This window comes from Pezoporus wallicus, unplaced genomic scaffold (assembly GCF_028554395.1).
Source record: "Pezoporus wallicus isolate ANWC-B61680 ecotype Strahan unplaced genomic scaffold, APGP_CSIRO_Pwel_v1 contig_3710, whole genome shotgun sequence".
NCBI lineage: Eukaryota > Metazoa > Chordata > Aves > Psittaciformes > Psittacidae > Pezoporus > Pezoporus wallicus.
Window position 1 is genome coordinate 5235547 of NW_026640315.1, and position 23360 is coordinate 5258906.

Here is a 23360-nt window from a genome sequence, read left to right on the forward strand (position 1 = left end):
CAATGCTCTTGGATCAGGCAAGGCAGGCACAAGATGTTGAGAATTAATCAGCATCTGGAGCTGCTTCATTGGGGAAATGGCACGTGGTGGGAGCAAGGAGCCTCATCGCAGCTGAAGCAAGGATCCCTAATGCTCTGCTAGAGCCTTCCTGAGGCCATCATGAGCTGCTGCAGAAGAAAGCTCCTATAAAACACGGAGCACTCACAGCCCCACTATGGAGCCAGCTGAAAGCACTCAGCATCCTTGAAGGTGAAGCTCCAGGTGGTGATTGCAAGGAGGGAAGCACCAATCCCACTGGGAGAGCTTTGACTGGGGGTCACGGCACAAGCCCAATCCCCCACGTTCCCTTAAAACTGTCCAGTAATGCCTGGTATTTGCCTTCAGACCCCTACCCAGGCAGAGATGTCTCCTCTCATACATGGACACACTCCACAGTCACCCCGATGTACTCCTGGTTCTTCCTTTGACACATGCTGCCAGACCAGTAAAACTGGATTTGATTTTCTTCAGGGGATTTCTTTCTTTTTCCCTCCCTATCCCAAAATACATCCATCCTACCCCAGTAATCCAGAAAAATATGTGGGTGTTAGCTGTGCAGTTTCGGGTCATTTTGGGGACCTCGGATTCATCACTTTCTCAGGGACAGCCTGTTTCTCAGCCCGTCTCAAAGAAACAGACCTCTTGGTCTGGACACCAAACCTGGACCATGAGCCCCCAAAAGAGAAAGGATCTGATTCTTTGAGCCAGCTTGGGACAAATGATAAGGTGACGGAGCAGCAAACAACTACATAAGCCCATAAGGAGTTGTATGGAGAGCAGAAGACAGAAGCCTGCCTTCCTACAGACAGTCCTCAGCATCTGTGTACTCTGAGGTCTAGTACAGGTTGAAGCTCATGCTGATGCTCTTTTTCTCAGCAGTGTTTTACTGCATCTTCACAGATTCCCATAAAACCCTGGTCTCTTCCACATCCTCTTTGTCACATGTGGCTGAAACTGGAGCAGGAGTTCAAAAGGAGGATGCAGGGCACTGATGAGGGAGGAGGAGACACACATCTACATACTGGCATTCTGCTTGGTTTCAGTTCAGGCACATAAAAGGGATGCTGAGAAGCTTCACTAACAAGAGATTGAAAACAAAACCCCCCGACCGCTTTCTACAGAGCAAACATTGCCCACTCCAGGCCCTGGGGCCGGTGGCATGGAGACGGTCCCATCCCAGGACCGGCAGAGCAGCGCTGTCCCGGACAGAGTGATCCAAACCCCTCCTTTGTTTCTCCTCTCTTTGAGTTTTCTTTGCCCTTTTTTTTCCCTTCCTCTTTCTTTTCCTCTTGGGTTTTTTTCTCTCCCTCCAAGGTAACAATGCCTCCTTTCAGGCACTGCCAAAGCCCTGCTCAAGCCCACTCAGATAAGAGCTGGCAGGAAAGGTAACTGCCATCAATATTTGGGTGAATGTTAACTACCTGAGGACAGGCTGGGTGGGGGATCACAACAGGCGGTTGCGAGCACCTGGGCTATGTTTAAAACCACCACATTTAAAGTCATCTCCCTCCCCGGATCCTCCTGCATCCCCAAGTGAAGTCTCTCCAGCGTTAGTGGCTGTGTAAGACAGCGCTTAACCAAGTCGGGGCTAAGTCAAGAGCCGTGCTCCACGTGAAGGTACGTTTTCATGACGCTTCTCTTGCGGCTGCTTCATTTACTCCCCTTAAACACTACTGACTTCAGCCAGAGTTTAGTTTGGATGAGCATGAGTAGAATTCACAACCCTGAATTCTCCGGTGAAGATGTTAAAGAAGAGGGAACTGGGGATGTCTTTTTCCCCTCGGGTTTCCCATAGAGCTGTGGGGCAGCGGTGCTTTGTCTGCCTCTTCTGACGGCAGCACCTGTTTTCATCCTCTGCTTCAAAGGCAGAAACAGCTTGGTATGTTAGCAGGAACCCGGGATTACGATAAAGAGTGGTTTCAGACTGACAGCAAATTCAACTGCGAGCCAAGGTGTGTATATATATATATATATACACACACACACCATGCGGAGATGTATTTATAATGAGCTTTTTCCTAAACCCAGAAAATATAATGCTATTCTGTCGGGGCGTCTGAGCCTTGTAGTGTTGTTATTAGGACACAGCAAACAGTTCGAGCTAGAAAAGAGGGAACTGGTTGGTGTTATTCTCCGAATAAACTTTTCCCACTTAGCAGCAGATGATTTTCTTTCTCATGTTCATGCAAAAAAAGAAAGGGATCATTCTTGCCAAGCTAAATGGCCAGTGAATGTTCCTAATCTGTCCCAGCCAGGAGAGGCAGGTAGGCAGAAAGACGCAGAAACCCCAGCACTCCCTGCCCTCCCAATGCCTGTTTTCCTATCATACTCTGCTTTGCTGTATTCATTTTAACACAGTGATTTGGTACTTTCCTTTTCACTGTAAGCAAACTGCTCCTGTGACAGCCCTTCCTTCTCCCTTGGTACAGAAAGGCAGCAAATGAAAACAGAAGGAAAATGGGATAAATGATACGGCCCTGCAAAGTTTGGTTGTTGAAGTAAAAAAAAGTGGAATTCTGTTTGTGGAGTAAATAGGGATTTAAAGAGGAATTAAACCAGCTTCTCTGCTGGGCTGTCCTGCCCACCAGCCCATGAACGGTGTCCCACACTCAGCAGCATCCTCAGGAAACGTTCATTCCCAGTCACATCCTGCCCTGAATACATGGACACAGCCACAACCAATGGCAAAGAGCCTAGGGCAAAACAACACCCGAATTTAAGCAGAGCAGACCCAAACCATGGTGGTTTCAGCATCCCCCATGGTGAGTCCCCATCGGGCATGTGAAGGGACTCGCACAGAGCCAGGCACGGAGAGGCGAGGGCAGGGGGTGGCCTCGAGCACAGCCCTCGCCTTCCCCACCTAAACGCAACGCAGAACGTGAACAACTTCGTGTCTAAATTCCTAAACAAGTCTAAAGATTTATGTCCTCCGTAAAATAAAATATTTATATAGCTCTCGGGCACACGGCTCTGAGCTTGGCATAAAAGAGGAGCAGCAAGACACAGGCACATTCTCGGTATCGGAGCGCATGCATACGTGAGGCTGGCTTTCGAGATATATATATATATATGTAACTAAAACAAATCCCTGTTTATTACTCAGTGGAGAAAACTGCAGGTTTTTTACATAAATAATCCCAGTGTCAATAAACTCCCCACCCTGAGCAAACTAAAAGTGATCCCAAAGCAGATTTCTCCCTTTCTCAAATAAATCACCGTTCCGCCCGAACATGGACCTGGCAGCTAGAATTTCCAACTCGCTCCGGAGCAGCGGTGGGATGGGAGCTGGAAACAACCTAAACAAACAGTTTTACAAGTTCCAGAAGCCAAAAGCTCCCCCCACACCCCCCCCACATCCCCCATCCTTCCCCTTTTCTCTTTTTCATTTTAATTTCTTATTTTAATTTGAAGAGCAGGAGGGGTGGGCGCTGCCGCGGTCGCTGGCCCATAGGAAATCGGTGACCCAGGGACATCTGCAAGCCATTAGGACACAGACTTCAGGTAGCTCCCAGAAACACGTGCTGTCCACATTACACCCTCCAAGGATATTTCCACAACTTTACTTCTCCAAATAAACAGTCGGGCTCTCCCTGCATTAGCGAGGAGCTGCACAAACAGGTACAGAGAATGGCAGTTTTATTCCCCTTTCCAATTCTGATGGATTTCTTGTAAGCTGTTGCTGGGCTGTGTAATTCGAACTATCGCTTGGAAAACATAATAGGGCCTGTTTAAAATTAGGGCCATTTATTTATCTGTATGTGACTATGAAACATCAGGTATGATTTGCACAGTTTGCTTCCACGCTACTGCCGCTTATAGAAACTGCATGGAACAACTGGAAATAGAAACTATAAAAAATATACATAAATATTACCTAGAACCCACCAGGGTTTATGACTGGAATAGCTTTTAATTTATAAACAGATTTTATGCCTTCTAAAGCAACGCTACTTCTCTTTCATCTCACCGCACTTTGCGGTGCCACGCGCGTCCCTGCGTGAGCGTGGTGCTGCAGCCAACACCAGCACTGATGCCCTCCTCCATGTATAAGGAAAACTGGAATAAAATAGGTAGAAGGTGACAGTGACCGCTTGTTGCCAGCACTCGTTTTAGGGCGTTTTAACTTCTTCTGCAGAGCTCAATATTGTTATGAATAAAAACTACATCTTTTGTCCTCATTACTGGAGCTTTACTTTTGGCTTTGATCAGTTTACCCTGAGTGATTCAAACCAGATTGATTTATCTTAGCATCTGATGGAGATCTGCCTCCAGCTCCGGCTGCCACCCGCTCCAAGGGGACAGCCAGGGGATGCTGGGGCTGCAAACAGGGAAAAGCCAAGAGCAGAGCAACAGACAGCACAGATCAGGCCAAAAGCATTCAAGCAAATTAAAGGTGCAGCTCGGAGGGGATTAAAATTAGAATTAATAAATTCTCCTCTTTTTCTCCTAGGAGAAAAACCCAGCACTTTGGGAAGGGCATTTCCATTGGGCTTTAACGGAGCCGGATAAACTTTCCATTTTACCCAAGTTTGCAGAGCTTGGAGCCAAACGCTGCGAGCAAATAAAGAAATAAATATAAATAAGCCCCCAAAACAGCTTGTATGGCTTTGATCTCCAGAAAAAGAGCATTTGTGAAGTACAAGCTTGTGCGCGGTGGTTTCCAGCTGTGGGAGAAAGAGCAGAGAAGGACGGCGAGGTTCTGTTCCTATGGTGGAGCCTGCGCTGGAGCCAGGGAGTGTTAAAGCTCCTCCGGTGCTGCGCAGCGCAGAGCTCCGACTCCAGAACGTGAACGGGAATAAATCCCTCACTGGATTTTCCTGTGGGGAGCAGCTCAGCAAACCGGGGAGCTGCCCATCAGCACCGCTATTTCCAGCAAAGTTTAAAATCCCTGGTTTTCCCCCTCTCCTTTTCTAAGTTTTTTAGCATTTTCCATTTTTTTTTCCACCGGGAAAAAGCCGTTTCTCCAATCTAAACCACCCCAAAGCCTTTGCCACCATACGCAACCCAAATCACCCCCAGCAGGATTTGGCCCCCAGCACCTTCATGTTCCCAGGACTATTTTGTAAGAGGTAAATCACGACGCTGTTTCAAGTGATGCTATTTCACCAGCCACAGTGAGTGTGCAGTGATTTAATAGCTAAAACAGACATGGTCGAATTAAGGCTGCCACCCAGCTCAGCCCCTGTAAAGAACCAGCATCATTTTACAGCAGCACCGAGATCGTTCTCCTGAAATTCTGCATTTCTTTCACTTTATTCTACACAGCGAGTCCATCACGAGGGTGATTTTAGGCTTGAATTAAAGCACCGCAAAAGCAAATCTCCTCCAGGCACTTGCCTCAGAGTCTTCAGGCTCCCTGTTTCCTTACACAGCAAAAATGGGGGGGGAACCACCCGTCCTCCAGCTTTCTCACCCACTCCCAGGTCAGCACTTCCCAAGCTTAAATCAGCACACCGTGTCGTCTCCAGCTCAAGCTGTGGCCGCTGGTGTACGACCACGACAGGCCCAAAAACTGCTTCTTTCTGATCAATACAGTGATGTGACTACACAAAATCAAGGAAATCTTAGCGGAATTTATAGGACAAATGATAATTCTGTCCCCAGTACATCACCAACCAGCTACTGCGCTCTCTCTTTTTTATCTTAACTGTACAATGACCTTCTGATAAAGACACGTTGGAATGTGAAGGCTCTTGAAAAATAAATACCTATAGTACAGAAAGAGACAGGAGCACTGCTCTGTGCAAGGCAGAGCCTGCAAGCTCTGCCTGGGAGGCCAGGGCAGACTTGTCTAACAGCCCCAGTCACCTCCAGAACGGCTCAAGTCCGCCCTGGCAATACAGGCCACCTTGGAATCATGGAATCACAGATGGGTTTGGGTTGGAAATGATCTTAAAGCTCACCCAATTCCAATCCCCTGCCACATTCAGGGGCGCCTTTGACTAGACCAGGAAGGGGCTTAACATTGACCTCATGTCCCAGGGACTGTGGTCCTACAGCCCTTGGGCAGGTCACCCTATAACCAAAGCACAAGCTCCTGCATCAGTAACTTCTGAGATGGGAAAGAAACAGCAATTACAGTAGTACCTAAATGGGAAAGATGCAGGATCCCTGCCCCGGAGCCCCAAGCACGACTGAAAAAAAAGTGATGGAGATGCATTAACTAAAACACTAACATCATGCACTGCACGTGAACATGCTCAGTGTTGACCACAGGGATGGCTCATCCTTCCCCACTCACAGCCCTGGTTCCTTAAACCTGGAGCGTGCCACGGCTGCTGGGATTATTCCGTGCTTAGTGGGATGCAGCATAATGCTGGTTTTTAACAAAGTGCCATTGTTTAGGAGGAGCAGTTTCACCCAGGGATAGTTACCCAGCACTTAAGTGCACTGCACCACTCCGGAGACTTGCCCCACAAAAGCCACCGTCCAAAACCAGACGTTCCTAGATAAATTCAAAGGCACAATCACATCTGGCATTTTCATTTTGTGCCATCATAAAATCATCGGTACAGTTTTGATATCAAAATTAAGGGATCTGATGTGAGAAGGTCTTGGTTGTTGTTTTGGTGGGTTTTTTTAGAGAATCCCACTATAACCCAAATCTTGCTGGTTTGCCCCCGCTTGGCACCGCTGTAAACACCAGCAGGGAGAGCATCCCGAAGCATGGGGAGGCGGCATTCCGATGGATGGGGAGGCAGCATCGGCATCTCCCTGGGGTTCCCATGGACCGAGGGAGACTGATCTGTGCTGGACTGAGGTCAAAGGGATGCGGTGACATCACAGCCTCCCTAGTGATGCCAGCACCCATCAAACAGCCATCCCTCGGCTGAGGAGGAGAGGCACATCGGCTTTAGGAAAGAGCAAAGTGAGTCCAGATCAATGGGAGACCTGAATCAACCTCCCCAGCTCCCACAAAACATCACTAAAACGTAATTTATTCCAGCACAACAGACCTGATGCACATCAGTGCCCTGCTTGTAAGTTTCGAGGGAAAAACCCCACCTTTGCTTCCCAAACTCCTTCCCCCTCTGCTCAGACGCTTGCACAGATTGCTTCCTAAAACACCGTGATTTTACACAAGGCAGGAAAAAGCATCAAACATGGGCTACAATCCTCACCGTTCTCACTCCAAACCTTTCCTGAGACCCGGGATGGCCACTGACGATAAAACAATGTTAAGTCTTTCAAAAGCAAACTTCCAGCCTGATGTAAAGGCAGCGGCAGCTTCTCGCTGTAAAGGCAAACTCCTGACCTTGCAAACCAACGGGGATTAATCAACTTGTCCATGTCGCCTGAACAGTCCCAGGAACAGGAATTGACAGTAACAAGGCAGAAGGTATAAACGGCTGTGTGCTAACACAACTGGGAAGCTCTTTTCCACGTCCCTCTTGTTTAGTGCTCGAACTTGTCAAACCACTTTCTTTTGTTAAAGCAGCCTCCTTTGTCGCGAGAAGGCAGAGTCCCGTGCAGCAGACGGGCTCTCAGAGTGAAAAATGTCCTAATTGCTACACACTTTTCATTAAATCTATTACCCCCCCCAAATTGTTCCTGTGTTTCTCTCTGCCAATCCGCAGGAAAACCATGGGACAAGGCTGCTGTCACCGTATTTTTCTCCTCCAGGTATATTTGTTCGGGTTTTTACTCCAGCTGAGATAAGGACAATCTACTGCCCCAGTGTTCTTTGATGCTCCTATAACAAACACATTTATTAAAAGAGATTTGTTGAGCTAAATTCAACTCGTGCTCCAGCCTAGAGCTAAAACTGCCAAGGGAAAACATTTCAAAGTTATCTCCTTTAACATCTGGGCTAAGTTTACCTTTATCACTGCAAACAGCAACACAGAATTCAGCCTATCTTCTACTGAACCATGCACGCAGCAAAGACATAAAGCTGTGAGAAAGCGTTTTTGGTGCTGCAGGCACGAGAAACCCCAAATGCTCACACAGAAAAATCCCCCTGTTCTTACAGACAAAGGCTCTGGAAAGAGGACAGGCACTTACCTTTAAACTCACCCAAAACAACTACTTCCCAAAGGCTTACAAGCACAAACAGAAGTTCAAATCTCAGGGTAAGGCAGCAAAGGCGAGCAGGGAAATTGCTTTCAAATGCCTTTATTGAGAGCTCCTGCCCCCGCTGCCTTTTCCCTTCTTTTTCAACCTTTTTCACGTGCCATTTCCAACACCTTTCCAACACTTTTATTAACGCAACGGTGACAGTTGTGACACGGGATCCACACCAGGGCCCCGAGGACTCTCCACCAGGACAAAGGCTCCGAATTCAAGCAGCAACTCAAAGCAGCTCCGATAAAGCACCAACATTTTAACGCTCAAATAAAAGCTTACGGGCTGCAGATTTGGGAAAGGGAGACCTGCTTGAAGGTTTCTCCCCCCCGAAACACGCTCACAGAGCCCAGCGTGCAGGACAGCAGCTCGCTTTGCACACCCGGGCTGCCTTCGCACGCTCCTGCGCTGGATCTGGGTCACTCTCACACCAAGATCCCCTTCTGCTTCAAACCCAAACAGTTATCGCCTCCCGGCTCCCCCCGACACCAACTCCTTGGAGCAGCAACTCGCTAATAAAACGCTTGTTACTGCTCGATCTGCTTTGCAGCGCTCCAAGAGAACCCTGGAAAGCTCCCAGGGCTGGTTTGGTTGCTCTGGTTCCATGGCAAGAGTTGGGTGTGCTCGGCAGAACGTTAGGGGGAAATGAAAGGGGAAGTGGGGGGCACCTCCCGTACCCCTGCCCAGCGCCGGCCCGACGGCGCTGCAGAGCGAGGGAGCGATGCGGCGGGGGGCCCCGGTCCGACGAACAACGTTAGACGGGGATAACCAGAGCGCGGGGCGCGGGACACAAGGCAAAAAGTGACTTTGGGGGTGCTTTCGGTACACGCACCCCCCCCACAGCCCCACGGCAGGGCCGGCCCCGCGGAGGGGCGCGGAGAGGCGCGGATCCCCCCCCCCTTTCCCGGTGCGCGCATCGCGCCCCGCCCCCGCCGCGCCGTTCCTGGGCCTTTGGCGCCCCCTCTGGATGGTGGCGCGCACTGCCCGCGGCTCCCGCTCCGGTCCGCGGGGCTCCGGCCGCAGCCGCCGCGCTCCGCGTCCACCCAACCCCATCCCGCAGCCCCCCGGGAACACCACGGCGGGGCGCGGAGCGGCGCCAGGGCCCCGCGGTGGCTGCGGGGTGGCCGCGGGCTCCTTCAGAGCCCCGCACCCGCGCAAGGCGCCCGCCCCCCGGCTCCGCTCCGCCGCTACCGGGGCCGCCCTCCTGCAGCCGCCCCTGCGCGCAGCGGAGCGGCGCTGAGCGCCCGCCGGCCCCGCCCCGCGGTGGCGGCTCAGCCAATGGGATGCGCGCCAGCCCCCGGGGGCCGGCCGCCCATTGGCGGAGCGCTCCCGGGCCGAAATCACCGCGCAGAGTATTTATTCCCGCGGCGCGGCGCGGGCCGCAGAGCCGCGCTGGAGACCGGCGGGGCGCGATCGGCACCGCTGCACGGCCACGGCCAGCCCGGCCCCGAGCCGCCCCCCGACAGCCGCCCCCGGCCCCGCGCTCTCGCCTCGCCGGGGTTTTTTCTTTTCCTCCTCCCGTCTTTTCTCCCCTGCAGTTTGCAGGAGTTTCTCCGCCCGCCTCCGGGCGTTTGGAGTTTTGTTTTTTTTTGTTTCGTTCTCTGAGGGCTAGGGGAAAATAATAAGAATAAAAAACTTTCGCAAACTTTTTTCCAGCTTTCCCCCTCCGCTGCGCGCTGCCGGAGGTTTCGCTTCTCCCCGCTTCCCTTTTTTAACCCCTCCCTGCCCCGCAGCCACCTGATTTTACTTTTTTTCTGGTTTTTACGTTTTCATTTTTTCACCCCCTGTCCTCCCCCTCGGCCACTTTCTCGCATGAATCTCCTAGACCCCTTCATGAAGATGACAGAAGAACAGGACAAATGCATCTCCGACGCCCCCAGCCCCACCATGTCGGACGACTCCGCCGGGTCCCCCTGTCCCTCCGGATCCGGCTCGGATACGGAGAACACCAGACCCCAAGAAAACACCTTCCCTAAGGGCGATCCGGACCTGAAGAAGGAGAGCGACGAGGACAAGTTCCCGGTGTGCATCCGGGAGGCGGTGAGCCAGGTGCTCAAGGGCTACGACTGGACCCTGGTGCCGATGCCGGTCCGGGTGAACGGATCCAGCAAGAACAAACCGCACGTCAAGCGGCCCATGAACGCCTTCATGGTGTGGGCGCAGGCGGCCCGCAGGAAGCTGGCGGACCAGTACCCGCACCTGCACAACGCCGAGCTCAGCAAGACCCTGGGCAAGCTCTGGAGGTGAGCGCTGGGGAAGGGAGGGGGTTGCTGCGGGAATGGGCAGGAGGAAAAGGATGGGCTCAAGCCTGGAAAACTCGCGGAAAACTTCTGCATGCGCTGGCAAACTTGCAGGGCGTGGGAGAAGCCACAGGAACGGGGAGGGGGGGGGGGGGGGAGTAGGGAAAGTGGTTGCCCCGTCGGGGTTTGCTGGTGGTTTCTTTCCCCTGAGCAATGCCCGAGGGAACGAGGCGGGGGGAATGGCAGGTCCCGTCCCCTCCCAGGCCAGGCCAGCCTCGGTGCGTGTTTGTTTGTGCGCTTGGCCGGAGGAAATGAGGGGTTTGGGGATTGCATCAGCTCGGCCCGGAGGACAAGAGGGATGGGGGGAACCGAGCGCAGGGTGAGCCCCGCGGGGGTGGGGGGGGATGAGTGGTGCATGGCTGGGTGCCCTCCGACTGCCAAAATAAGGCAGGGAGGGGAGCAAACCAGCAGGGAAGTGAGTCACCTGGCTGCCTGCTGCTCTGAGACTGCAGAGGAGGGGGGGAATCCTAAACTAGGGGAAGGAGCAGAGCAGAAAGTGAAGCGGCAGCTAAACCACCCCAGGGACAGGACTGTGTCCCCACAGGGGTGGCCGGAGGCAAGGGATGGACCTTGCTGAGCATCCTCTACGGCCACTGACCCTATTTTACAGGGAGCAAGAGGGGGGTGACAACGAGCATATGCCCCAGACACGGGGTTCAGCATTACAAGGGACTTTGCATTACGGGGGATCGAGAGAAGAGCTTTGGGCCGCTGTTAATGCCATAGCGGGGGGGGGGGGGGGGGGGAGTTGCTAATGCCCCCCTAGAGCTGCAACTGATCCCTCATCTCCTATGTACCCCCCAGGCTGCTGAATGAGAGCGAGAAGCGTCCCTTCGTGGAGGAGGCTGAGCGGCTGCGGGTGCAGCACAAGAAGGACCATCCCGACTACAAGTACCAGCCGCGGCGGAGGAAGTCGGTGAAGAACGGGCAGTCGGAGCAGGAGGAGGGCACGGAGCAAACCCACATCTCCCCCAACGCCATCTTCAAGGCGCTGCAGGCAGACTCCCCACAGTCATCCTCCAGCATCAGCGAGGTGCATTCACCCGGGGAGCACTCGGGTAGGTACCCATGAACAGTTGGGGGGGGGGGGGGGGGGGAGAATCACAGCTACCTAAAGTAAAGTTGATCCTAAACTATGCTGGGATTAGGACTGGGTATGAGGGGGGGAAGAGAGATGCAGAAATACAGTGAGAAGGGGATGGCTGCGCCAAGAGAGGGGCAGAACTGAGCCTTGCCCATAGCACGGGTACACCAATGCACGCCCATGGGTGCCAGTGCCTGCAGCAACTTCCACCCCCTCTGCTTATGCGAAACGAGAACCCATACTTATAAAAGTATAACCCAGAAGATAACCCTGCTGCCGTGGCTCATGTCAGAGTGCTCAGTCATTTTACCGGGCGCAATAGCTGGGTGCTGATAGAGCTCCCGTCTGCATTCCTCACACCTGGACATGCTTATGTTACCCTCCACAACTGCTTTGGGAAGCCATGTGTAGTTATCCAGCCGCCCCACAGACCGTAGGTTAACTATTAACAGCATTATCACGGCCGGCAGCACCTCTTGCCTTGGGGAGCCACAGGCACTGCCCGGCCACCATGGCAGCGACACCCCCTTCATGTCCATGCCCTTTCCTTCCTCCCGCAGGACAATCACAGGGCCCCCCGACGCCCCCCACCACCCCCAAGACGGACACGCAGCCGGGCAAGCAGGACCTGAAGCGCGAGGGCCGCCCCCTGCAAGAAGGCGGCCGGCAGCCGCCCCACATCGACTTCCGAGACGTGGACATCGGCGAGCTCAGCAGCGACGTCATCTCCAACATCGAGACCTTCGACGTCAACGAGTTCGATCAATACCTGCCCCCCAACGGCCACCCGGGGGTCCCGGCCACGCACGGGCAGCCCGGCCAGGTCACCTACACCGGCAGCTACGGCATCAGCAGCACATCGGGCTCGCAAGCCGGGGCCGGCCACGTGTGGATGTCCAAGCAGCAGCCGCAGGCGCCGCCGCAGGCACAGCCGCAAGCGCAGCACACGCTGCCGGCGCTGAGCAGCGAGCAGGGCCCGGCGCAGCAGAGGACACACATCAAGACGGAGCAGCTCAGCCCCAGCCACTACAGCGAGCAGCAGCAGCACTCCCCGCAGCAGCTCAACTACAGCTCCTTCAACCTCCAGCACTACAGCTCGTCCTACCCCACCATCACCCGCTCCCAGTACGACTACACCGACCACCAGAACTCCAGCTCTTACTACAGCCACGCCGCCAGCCAGAGCAGCAGCCTCTACTCCACCTTCACCTACATGAACCCCACGCAGCGCCCTATGTACACCCCCATTGCAGACACTTCGGGGGTCCCCTCCATCCCCCAGACCCACAGCCCGCAGCACTGGGAACAACCCGTCTACACGCAGCTCACCAGACCCTAAAAGCCATTAGAAAAACCAGACAAAAGAAGATATTTCAGAAGAGAAAAAACAACACAAACCAGCACGAAAGCAGCAAGAGAAACAACTTCCACAGACTTTTTCCTTCTTTGAAATTAAAAGTAATAACTAAAGACAATGAGGTTAAAGCTGGCGGGGAGGAGGAAGCGCTTCTGCACTACAGCATCCCCCCGGGAAGTGGCCAGCCCGCTCCGAGGACCAGCAAAACTCGGTGCAGACTTTCCAAGGACTGGACTTAAACTCTGCTTCCAGGAGAGAGGAGACTTGCAACCAGCTCAGCTGCCTTGTTCTCTGGACTTTTGTAATGAGGTTTTTTTAGCAGTTATTAACAAAAAAAAAAAAGGAGAAAAAAAAAATAGGGGGGAAATAAAGCAAAAACTCAGAGTCCTCTGTGAGGAATAATCTCTATTTTAAATATTTTTTAGTATGTACTGTGTATGATTCGTTACCAATTTGAGGGGATTTATACCTATTTTTTAGAGATGTTTGCAAAGCTCTTATTTTTCCAACAGCTAAAAGCCGACACTTAGCGGGGCAGCCCTAGGGTTTCTTGCAGCCAGAGGTATTTTTGTATAGATAAGTGTCTTTCTTTCTCTCTCTAAGAATAAAAGGCATAAAGCAAACGGCCGCGCTGCGACCTGGGGCCGAAGCTCTGGGAAGCGGCCGGCGTCGGGAGGCAGGAGCTGAGCCTGTGCAGGGAGGAGCAGGGGAGAGGCTTTATTTTTCTAACTCATAGTAAAAAACCGGCCGGGAGGAGGTTGGTTTTTAACGTTTATTTTTCCATAACCTTGAGCCTTAAGACAGAGAAAACGGAACAGATGCTGTTCGCAAACCCCGCGGCAAGAGGTGCCGGGGGAAAGCCTTAACCGCAGCCCTGTGCCACTCGCCTGGCCCCATGCTGGGGCAGGGGCTGAGCTCGACCCCTCTGCTCAGCCCTGACCACCCCAGACCCCCTCTACTTGTGGGACATCACAGATACTTTAAGTTATTTATTTTGTGAGAAGAGCAGTTTTTAATCACCTTTTTCCTTTCTTTTTCTTTTTTTAATCTCCTATTTTTAAGCCCTTTCAAAAGCGATTGCATTGGTGGGAGCATTATTTGGAAGGTAACCGTGCCTGTTAAATTATGGTCTAAACTGTAACCAGTCCTTTATTTATCTCTTTAATTCTTTTTTATTATTATTATTATAATTCAGTTTTTGTTTCTGGAATCTGTGTCCTGGGTTTGTACAAACTCGTGCTCTTCCTGGGGTGTTTTTTTTTTTTCTTAATAAGGATAAACTGGAAAAATGAAAAGAAAAGGAACTTGTACAAACTAAAGGTTGCCAATGTAGCGGATCACTGAATCATTTGCCTTGTTTTCTGCCTCAGTTCTCTGGGACACACGAGCTCGGGCAAGGACGAGACCCGAGGCTTCCACCCCCCTTCAAACTGGTGCGAGGTGGGGACGGGACGCTGGGGAAGCTGTGGCTGAACAGTTAAGGATTGCTTTTTAAAAAAGACAGCAAACTTTTTTTTTTTATTTAAAAAAGAAAAAAATGATTTATTTGTTAACAGTTGGGTTGGGTTTTTTTTTGTTTTTTGTTTTTTGTTTTTTGTTTTAGGGATTCAGTAGAAGAAGAAAGAAAAATCTTAAAGCACTCTTATAATATGGCATCTTCCTATTTCTGTATAAAAGCAGATCTTTTTAAAGTATTTCTGTAACTTAAAAGACCTCTCATTTAAATCATATTTTGTCTTTAGGTAAGTTTTGGTTTTGTTTGGTTTTGTTCGCAAGATCCTTCTCTTTGTGAAACTTACCTTTTTTTTTGTATATTATTGTTTGCAATAAATATACATTGTATTAAAAGTTAAACACCCCATCAGTGTCTGAGTTATTAACAGCCTTCAAGCAAACAGGGCTCTGCTGCAGCCCCAGGATGGTTTTGGCTTCACTTGGGGGGGGTCCCCCCTCTTTTACCATCACAGGTCCTGAGCCCAGCATCAATGGGCTCCTCCAGCTCCAACCCTGCCACAACAGGGACCCCTTCCATAGAGCAGCTTGCTCCAAGCCCCTGTGTCCAACCTGGCCTTGAACACTGCCAGGGATGGGGCAGCCACAGCTTCTCTGGGCACCCTGTGCCAGCGCCTCAGCACCCTCCCAGGGAAGAGCTTCTGCCTAAGAGCTCATCTCAGTCTCCCCTCGGGCAGGTTAAAGCCATTCCCCTTGGCCTGGCCCTACATCCCTTGTCCACAGCCCCTCTCCAGGTTTCCTGGAGCCCCTTTAGGCACTGGAGCTGCTCTAAGGTCTACCCCTTAGAGAGCCTTCTCCAGGCTGAACAAGCCCAGGGAGGATGCTCAGCACCAGCTGGGGTTAAGGGGCTACCAAGGAGCTTTGGGCTTTTGGGGCATCCCTACAAAACTGCTGAAGTTCTCCCAGAAGAGCTGAAATCCTCTGAACAACCGAACAGGACACGTACCATCCTCAGAGATCAACCTTATGCTTATATCCCTGCTCTCCCACCGCCCCAGACACGGAGCAAGAACCCTAGCAAGGGGCTTTTCCTCTCAAACCCACCCCGGATAACCTCTTGTTCCAAACCTGCTGCACCCCAGGAGCAGCTCACTGTGTTCCAGGCAATCCAGCACATGGCAACGCTATCTCACTCCACCATAACCTCCCACATCGCTTGCCATACCCCTGGCCCTGGCACGCAGTTGTGCTGAGCCTCGCCAGTCCTCAGCCCACTTCCAACGCCGAGAAACGTGCATCAGTGCAGAGGTCAGTGACACAAATCTGTGCGGGTCCTCTCCATCCCCTCCAAGGATGCAGTTATTCACATAAGAAAGCTTTGGGAAAACATCATAACCTGCTGCAGACTTCACGTGGAAGGCGCAGTCTGCACACAGCACACGAGGGTTTGGGACACCTTGGGATGCCCCAGCACATAACAAACCCCATGACACCGACCTATTCAACCGTTGCTTTGCCAACAGTTTATTCTCTCCAGACTCTTTCCCTGGCCAAAATCCCACCTCTGACCCCAGCAGCAAGAGCCTTCCTCCTCGGCGCAGCCCCAGCACAGAGCTCAGGGCTGCACTGCAAAGCCTCCACACCGTTGTACAATATTTACTCTCACTACAAGTAACACTTAAGCCAATTAACTGAAAGGGATTCATTTACTTAGTGCATTAGTTGGGGTCAGTGTCACTATTTACCTGTGCAATCAGCCACCGTGGCCGGTGGGAACGCTTTGGTCCCAGCCATTTCCCCGCAGCACGTGGCGGGTTTCCCCTGCCCCGATCGGACTTTGCCCATTCCCAGTTTTGGCTCTGCTGCTCCTTTGGAATAAAGGAGCAAACAGAGCTGCGGGGTTATGGTGAGGAAGTGCCCGGGAGGCCCGGTGGGATTGAGTTTGGTTCAGTGAACCAGTTGATGTCGTTCTGACACTCAAGCGGGTGGGTTGGGCTGTTAGCAACCAGCTGGAAAACATCCCAAAAATGGGACAGCCTTTGCCTGCCTGTCTCCTGGCGGTCTGGGACATGAGAGACCCTCTGCATCGCCCCAGCTTGCACTAGAACAGCGAGAACCCGAGGGTGGGAGCAGAACAGAACCAGCAGCACTGCGCTGAGCGCCAGCACAGCACTGGGGTCTGCGGTGGCATCGCTGTCCCAACACGTCTCCTCTCCGCTCCCCCTCCATGAACCTTCCAGCCGGAAGCATCCCAGGGATATCTTCCTCACAAGAAATCAAAAGAGCAAAGCTCATGACCCAACCCTGGACCTGTAATTTCTGCACTGTTTACTTATGGTGTGGGCTTTAATGCTCTTGGCCTCTGCTCGGGAAAGCCAAAGCTGGACGCGGGTCCCTGGGCAGCTCCCAGCTTCCTGCCCACCCACAGCCGGGGCTGTGCTCTGCATGGGGGGGGGGGGGGCACAAAGGGGACACCAGGAGGGAAAAGCATGCTGGAAAAGCTGCAGAGCTTGAGGGCACTTTGTGCTAGAAAGCAGAGCAGGAGGGGTGGGGAAGCAGAGACATGAATGGAAGGGAACTCTTACAATGCTGCAGGGCAGGTTTGAGCAGCAGCAGATAAGAGCGGGTGCAGGGACAGATGCGCACCAGGGTGCTGCAATGCTGCACAGCAGGTTGAGGGCAGCGGTAGAGCCCCCCAGCTCCTGCAGAACAACACAGGGTGGGGATGGTGGTGGGCAGCGTGCCCCTGGCTGCTTTCCCTTTGCGGCGCCGTATTTTTGGCTTAGCGATAAGTTTGCTTTTTCCATACCAAAAAAAAAATGGCATTTTCTTCTTTAAATGAACAGGGAGAAGGTTCCAAAGCAGCCCTGGGGAGCCCCCATGGCCCATCCCTCATCTCTACCCAGGTCCCTGCAGTGCCCCTGTTGCGCCGGGCTCAGTGCCCGGCCGGCTCCAGCCACACACAGCTCTGCGCGGCGGCCGCCTGCAGCGGTGTCAGCTGCTCGGCACTGGAGCTTCAATTTGCATTTCCTCAGCCAGCTGTTCCTGTTGACATCGTAGGAAAGCCTTTCTGCAAGGGAAGGCAGCGAGATCGCAGCCAGCTGTGCGGCGGGATCCTGGGATGGGCTGCGGCTCCTGCCCAGCTGCAGCGTTTGGGATGTGCAACAGGGATATCGCACAGCAGAGCCGGGCTCGCTGGGAGGCAGCTGGGATTTGCAAGGGTTTCTCCGTTCCTTTCTCGGGGCCCAGTTCCAGGAGTCAGGTGGTTAAATGAGATGGGGATTTGTACGTCAACGTGAAAAGGGAGAGCTGGGTTTCCCTACAAATCACAGCACTGGGCTCCCTCCCGGACCGTGCTCAGCAGATGGGAATTGCTGCACCCCAGGAGAGGTGTCTTAGGAAGGGTGAACCAACGCAAGCCCCCCCCTTCCTCTGCTGACAGCAGCACAATTTGACTAAGATGCTTGGATTTGATGCTGTAAAGATAAACCTGTCTGGAAAAGGCAGGGAAAGAGGAGACCTTGGAGTTACAAGGCACGGACGGGTCCAAGGGGTAAAAACAAATCAATGCTTAAACATCTCTGGCACAAGGCTGCTCCACACCTTTCAGGCCTTCTCACACTATCAGAGCAGCAGTAGCCGTGGGGATGTGGGTGCAGGGATCAGGTGCCAAGAATGCCCCATGCAATGCTGCAGACCACTGAGCTCCTGCTGTCCCCTCTGCCAGCACCCCAAGGACTTCTCCTGCACCCACATGCCTTGGGTTTGCAGCACCAGCTCCAACAGCATGAAGGTAGAGGGCTAGAGCAAGCGGTTGGGCAGCACCCATCACACCAGGACCACACTAATACCTTGTGAGGGAGGGAAGGACAAGGCTTCCGCAGCCCTCTCCTGCTCCCCCAGCAGCCTTCCTCCTTGAGAAGAAGGCAAAGCCACCTCATTGCAGAATTAACCCCTTTGGAGCAGAAACGGGTCACGATTGAGTGGCCATTCACAGGTCAAGCAGCAAAGCCCAGTGTCCAACCATCCTGCAGATCCCAGAATTCCCAGGAACACCCCACAGACGTGGTGTTCCACTGGCCACAGACACATCAGCATGGGCACAGACATGCCGTAAGTGCTACTGTAATATAAATAATTGATCCTAAGGTGCCTCGGGGGCCATAAAGAGCGCAATTGTTGGCTCCTTGGGTCAGAGCCCACCTCTTTACTACGTGTTTGCACAAGGCCTACTCTAATGGGGCGCTGAGCCGCAATCGGGGTCCTGAAGTGCTATTGTAATACAACTACTAATCATGCAATAGCTGTTATACAAGCAGCCCCTGCTCAGGGCTGCGCTCCGAAGGCTCATAAACCAGGCAAGACTCTATTGAAGTCAACAGGAGCTTGGCCCATGCGCAGGGAGCTGGATGGGAGCTGGATCAGCCAACCCTGCGGCTGCGAAATTCCAGGTTCATTCCACACGTGTGTGTCTGTGCTGCGCGCACACGCGTGCACCGAGAGGCTGAGACCATCGGGGGCGAGTAGCTCGAGCTTTGAGACGTGTTGTTTGTCAAGCTGGGGCGGGGAGGGGAGGTATTTCTTCATTAAAACAGAGTCGTGTTTATCAGAGGCACAATAAAAGGCGTTTGAAATAAGAAATCTCAGCAGCGATGGAGGCAGGGAAGGGAACCCAGCCCCCAGACCCCCATTTCTAATTAATTACCTGCCTGGGAGCTGCTCTCTGTTGCAGTGACTGCAACGTTTTACAGGGAGAAAGTCTGAGAGCTGGGTCTGTGCAGCTTACGAGCGCTGCGACCGCAGCGCGCCGGGAGCGGAGACGCAATAACCCAGCTCTTGGGCCCGACACAGAGAGGTGTGACCGGGTCCAAGGGCTGCCCGAGCCAGACAGATGCAGCCATTGAGCCTGGAAATCAGTAAAACTTTAACAAGGCTGCAGCTCCGACTTGAGGAAACCCAAAGGCTGGGGAATGTGCGGTTGTCCTGAGACAGCCACGTGCAGAAAACACCCCTACGGGGTGCGAGCTGCGGAGGTACCAGCACAATGACAACCTGGCTCCATCCACTGCCCTGCAGCTCCAACCCTTGGATCTGGCATCACTTCCATCATCCTCCTCAAAAATCCCATCGGGAGCTGCACCCCCCGGAGTCCAATTTCCCAACGTTTGAGGGGGCTTCTAATCCCCAGCCAGGAGTTTCCTTCAGTACAAAGTGATGCTTCTCACTACTGCAAAGGATGCCTCATCCCTTGAAGTGCCCAAGGCCAGGTTGGACAGGACTTGGAACAACCTGGTCTAGTGAAGGTGTCCCTGCCCATGGCAGCGGATTGGAACTAAATGAGTTTTAAAGTCCCTTCCAACCCAAACCATTTTATGATTCAACCCTTGATGCTCGAGGTGACAACTTGGATATGGTCCTTCAGCACGGGTAGGACAGTGTTTCTGCCCAGAAGGTGCCCTGCACGCCCCAAGATGTGGCAGAAGGAAAGGGAAATGGGGGAAAAAGTAAAACTAAATTAAAACCCCCTTTATATTTGATTTTCCTTCTCCCATGTGGGGATTAGTTACACACATCATCTGGGCAGAAACCAACTATCACCGAGCAAAGTCTCGCTCCATAAATTTTAACCTGCTAATAATAAGGCTGGACAGGAGTTTTAAAGCTTCAGTAGACAGTTTACAATTAACCTACTCCTGTCAGCTGGAAAATCACCCTACAGTGGGATTCCAGGTCATGTCTGACTCACTTTGACTTAGAAACTGCTTCTGAAGCCCAGCAAAGGTTTCATGCTGAGCCAGGGGGAAGGCCCAAGGGGCAGTTTCAGCCCAGACCTGACCTGGATTTCTCCTGGTGTTGGGGCAGATTTTCACAGGCATCCCATAGGGCTGCAGTCAGCCCCTGGGAGCCTTCCCAACTTTGGAAGTTCTTTGAGCTCATCCCGGTCAAGTTTTTATCATCTGCTGCAAGGGGACAAAAGCCTGGCTCAACACCTTTAGCTCAGCAGTTGCAATGCAGGTGAGGGAGAGGAAGACAGGGATTTTGAAGCCTCAAGCTACCAGAGGTGCACAGGGGATGACAACCCAATGCTGCCGTGCCGCAGAGCATAGGACGTGCCTACCACACCAGCCCTGTTGCCTCCTCAATCTCACCATGAGCTTCTTCCAAGCTGTCCAAACTGGGAGATGAAACCCATGAGGTGGGACCACCATCCCCATGGTCAGCTCCTGACAGAGCCAAGCTGACCATGTACACACAGACCTCCCTATGGCAGAACATGGGTACAGCCATTGAGACGCAACTCAGTTGTGTCTGATCCCATCTTCTCCCTCTTTCGCCAGCTCAGTTACGACTTTTAAAGACAAAAAGAATACTACAGGGAAAGCACAGCATTGCCTTGGTGAATTTAGAGCTTTAGCATCCAAACCAGCCTACGTGGAACCTTCAGCCTCACACACCAAAGACTCTGGTCCCTTGTCTTTAACCACAGCCACAGGGTGAAGCTTCGGAAAGGTCCCATCTGAACCCTCTTTAGCAAAACCCCGATAGTGAATTGCATGCGTGAGAAGTTGGGGGGGGGGGGGGGGACACCCAGTCATTTTCTGTGATTAAAAGGCAAATTTTATTCCTCTGGAAACTTGGAAGCAAATGTGGCGTTGCCATGGTTTCACACCCACTGGCTGGAAATGACAATATTAGCAGGGTGACCTGGTAATTAGAAACTGTGCCCCCAGGTCAGGCTGCGGAGAAAATAAAGAGAGATTACCGAGTCCTAAAGACACAGCATAATGCTGCGGGCTCCTGGGCTCCCTACCTTTTATAACCGGCCCATTTAAATGCAGATTATGACTTTCCACCTGGGGCTGCTAATCTGTCTCACAGCCAGATCAAACAATAAGGCATCTCTCCACACTGTGGGGCCAGGGTGCTTGCGAGCCGGCTCTGTCATCGGCTCTGTCAGTCTGTCTCTCCCCCTTTTCTCAGGGTAAACCCAGGGTTTTTCATTGGCAGATGATTATTTTTCCACCCTGGATGTTTACGTCCTCCCCTTTCCCTACCCCCAAACCCCATCCACTTGGACAAACCAGGCTCAGATTTTCCTCTCGGTGATGCAACGTGAAACAAGGGGGAGCAATCAAGCTCATTAGCACAGAGCTGGCAGGCACTCAGTATGGGGGGGGGAAGGATTATGCAGCACTGCTTAGATAGAAGAGGGTGATTTCAAGGAAGCAGGTGGCTCCTCTCAGCCCAGCATCCCTATGATGGCATGAGGAGGACTTGAGTACCCAGAGTCTCTCCCAGCCCAGCAGATCCTACTGGTCTCAGCTGGGTGAGGCTGGGAAGAAGCACGTCATCCCTATGGGAGCTACCTGCCATCACTCCAGCCCTTCCCCTGATGTCTCATGGGAACGAGCAGCATCAGTGTCATCAACGTTTGGAGACTATGCTTAGCACCGAAGGAAAGACAAACCCTGTGTCTGAAAGCACGGAGAAGGGCTCAGGAGAGACTTCAGAGCAGCTCCCAATGCCTAAAGGGGCTACAAGAAACCTGCAGAGGGGCTTTGGACAAGGGCCTGTAGGGACAGGCCAAGGGGAATGGCTTTAACCTGCCCAAGGGGAGACTGAGATGAGCTCTTAGGCAGAAGCTCTTCCCTGGGAGGGTGCTGAGGCGCTGGCACAGGGTGCCCAGAGAAGCTGTGGCTGCCCCATCCCTGGCAGTGCTCAAGGCCAGGTTGGACACAGGGGCTTGGAGCAAGCTGCTCTATGGAAGGGGTCCCTGCCCGTGGCAGGGTTGGAGCTGGAGGATCTCTAAGCTCCCTTCCACCCCAAACCATTCCATGACTCTACAATACAGGGTGGTATACACACCTATCAAAGCAAGGGCAAGTCTCCAGATCCAGCACTTGTTCCGGTCCCCAGCTTGCCTCAGACATCAGCTTGTTGAGCCCTTGGCATGCAGAAATGCCCAAGGAGTCCTGCCCTGGCACGGAAAGTGTGGTTCATGGTTCACCCCTGCCACAATGAGCAATAGGGTGCTCACGCCAGGGTCTGACCAGGAGAAAGCAGCAGAGGTGTCTGCAGCTGTGTTTTCTCTGTTGGCAGCTGCAGCCCCGGACTGTCCTCACACGGCACACAGGGAAGGTAGAAAGAAACAGCACAGAAATAGTCCCTGCACCTGGACATTAAAAATCCATTCCCTGTTTGAAATGGTGATGGAGCGGGTAATGCCAATATCACTGCACCCAGACGAGTGCATCGACACCAGCAGAGAGTGAAAGGTTTAAGCTCCTTAGACTCCCGCACCTGGCTCTTTAATGCTCTTCATTTTCACTGCGAGAGAGTTTCAATGGGGTCTAATAACAGCTCCACACATTGAGCAGCCTCTATCCCTGTGCCTGTCGCATAGCTCCTCACAACCCAGAGCAGGTGCCAGGCTCATGGGAGCCTTCTGCAGCTCTGCAGAGAGCACCACGAGTTCTGGCTGCTTTGCTGAAGTTGCCAGACCTAAGGGCTCAACACTCAGTTTGCCCTATGCTAAGCCTGGGATGGACCTTGCTGTAATACAGGGGTTTCTAGGTCCTGCTATTCTCTCCTTGTATGAGCAGGCACCATCTCTGTTGCTTTATGGTCCAGGTACCCAAACTCAGTCTGTAGCCAAGCATTCCCCAGCCCAGAGCCACCTCACCCTTCTCAAAGCAGGAATAAAAAGGGAAAATAATGCCCAGAAGACCTGAGGTGACACAGCAGAGGAAACCATCTTCCTCCCATATCCCACTCTTTATAATGTGCCCTTAGCAAACAGGAAGGAAAAGCCAACAGGGCATCCTGGAAAAGACCCCGACTGCCCTTAGGAAGATCAGCCACTGCAACTGCAGGAAAACCCCTTCATTTCCAGCTGCCTTCACTTCAGCAGTAAAATAGCTTGTAATAAACCAAGGAGGGTAGGTGAAGGCATCGAGCACACAAGACAAACAAGACTGGGTCCCCCAAACCCTCCCGCCCGCTCCTCCGACATCCGGGCAAATCTCAGCTCTTCTGTGCCTCGGTTTCCCCACATGTGCCACCC

At 52.7% G+C, this 23360-nt stretch overlaps 1 protein-coding gene and 1 long non-coding RNA gene across 2 annotated transcripts; both read left to right on the forward strand.

The window, feature by feature from the left end:
* The first annotated feature begins 1359 nt into the window (after positions 1-1359).
* LOC130604206 (uncharacterized) lies at positions 1360-4632 on the forward strand. Its single transcript, XR_008973401.1, has 3 exons — positions 1360-1656; positions 3456-3657; positions 4490-4632. It is a non-coding gene; the product is annotated as an uncharacterized LOC130604206 (long non-coding RNA).
* A 5168-nt stretch (positions 4633-9800) lies between these two features.
* Positions 9801-14365, forward strand: SOX9 (SRY-box transcription factor 9). The gene is made up of 3 exons (XM_057418562.1): positions 9801-10346; positions 11208-11461; positions 12048-14365. The coding sequence occupies exons 1-3, from the start codon at positions 9916-9918 to the stop codon at positions 12824-12826; spliced, it is 1464 nt and encodes a 487-aa protein (XP_057274545.1). The 5' UTR covers positions 9801-9915; the 3' UTR covers positions 12827-14365.
* Positions 14366-23360: the final 8995 nt, after the last annotated feature.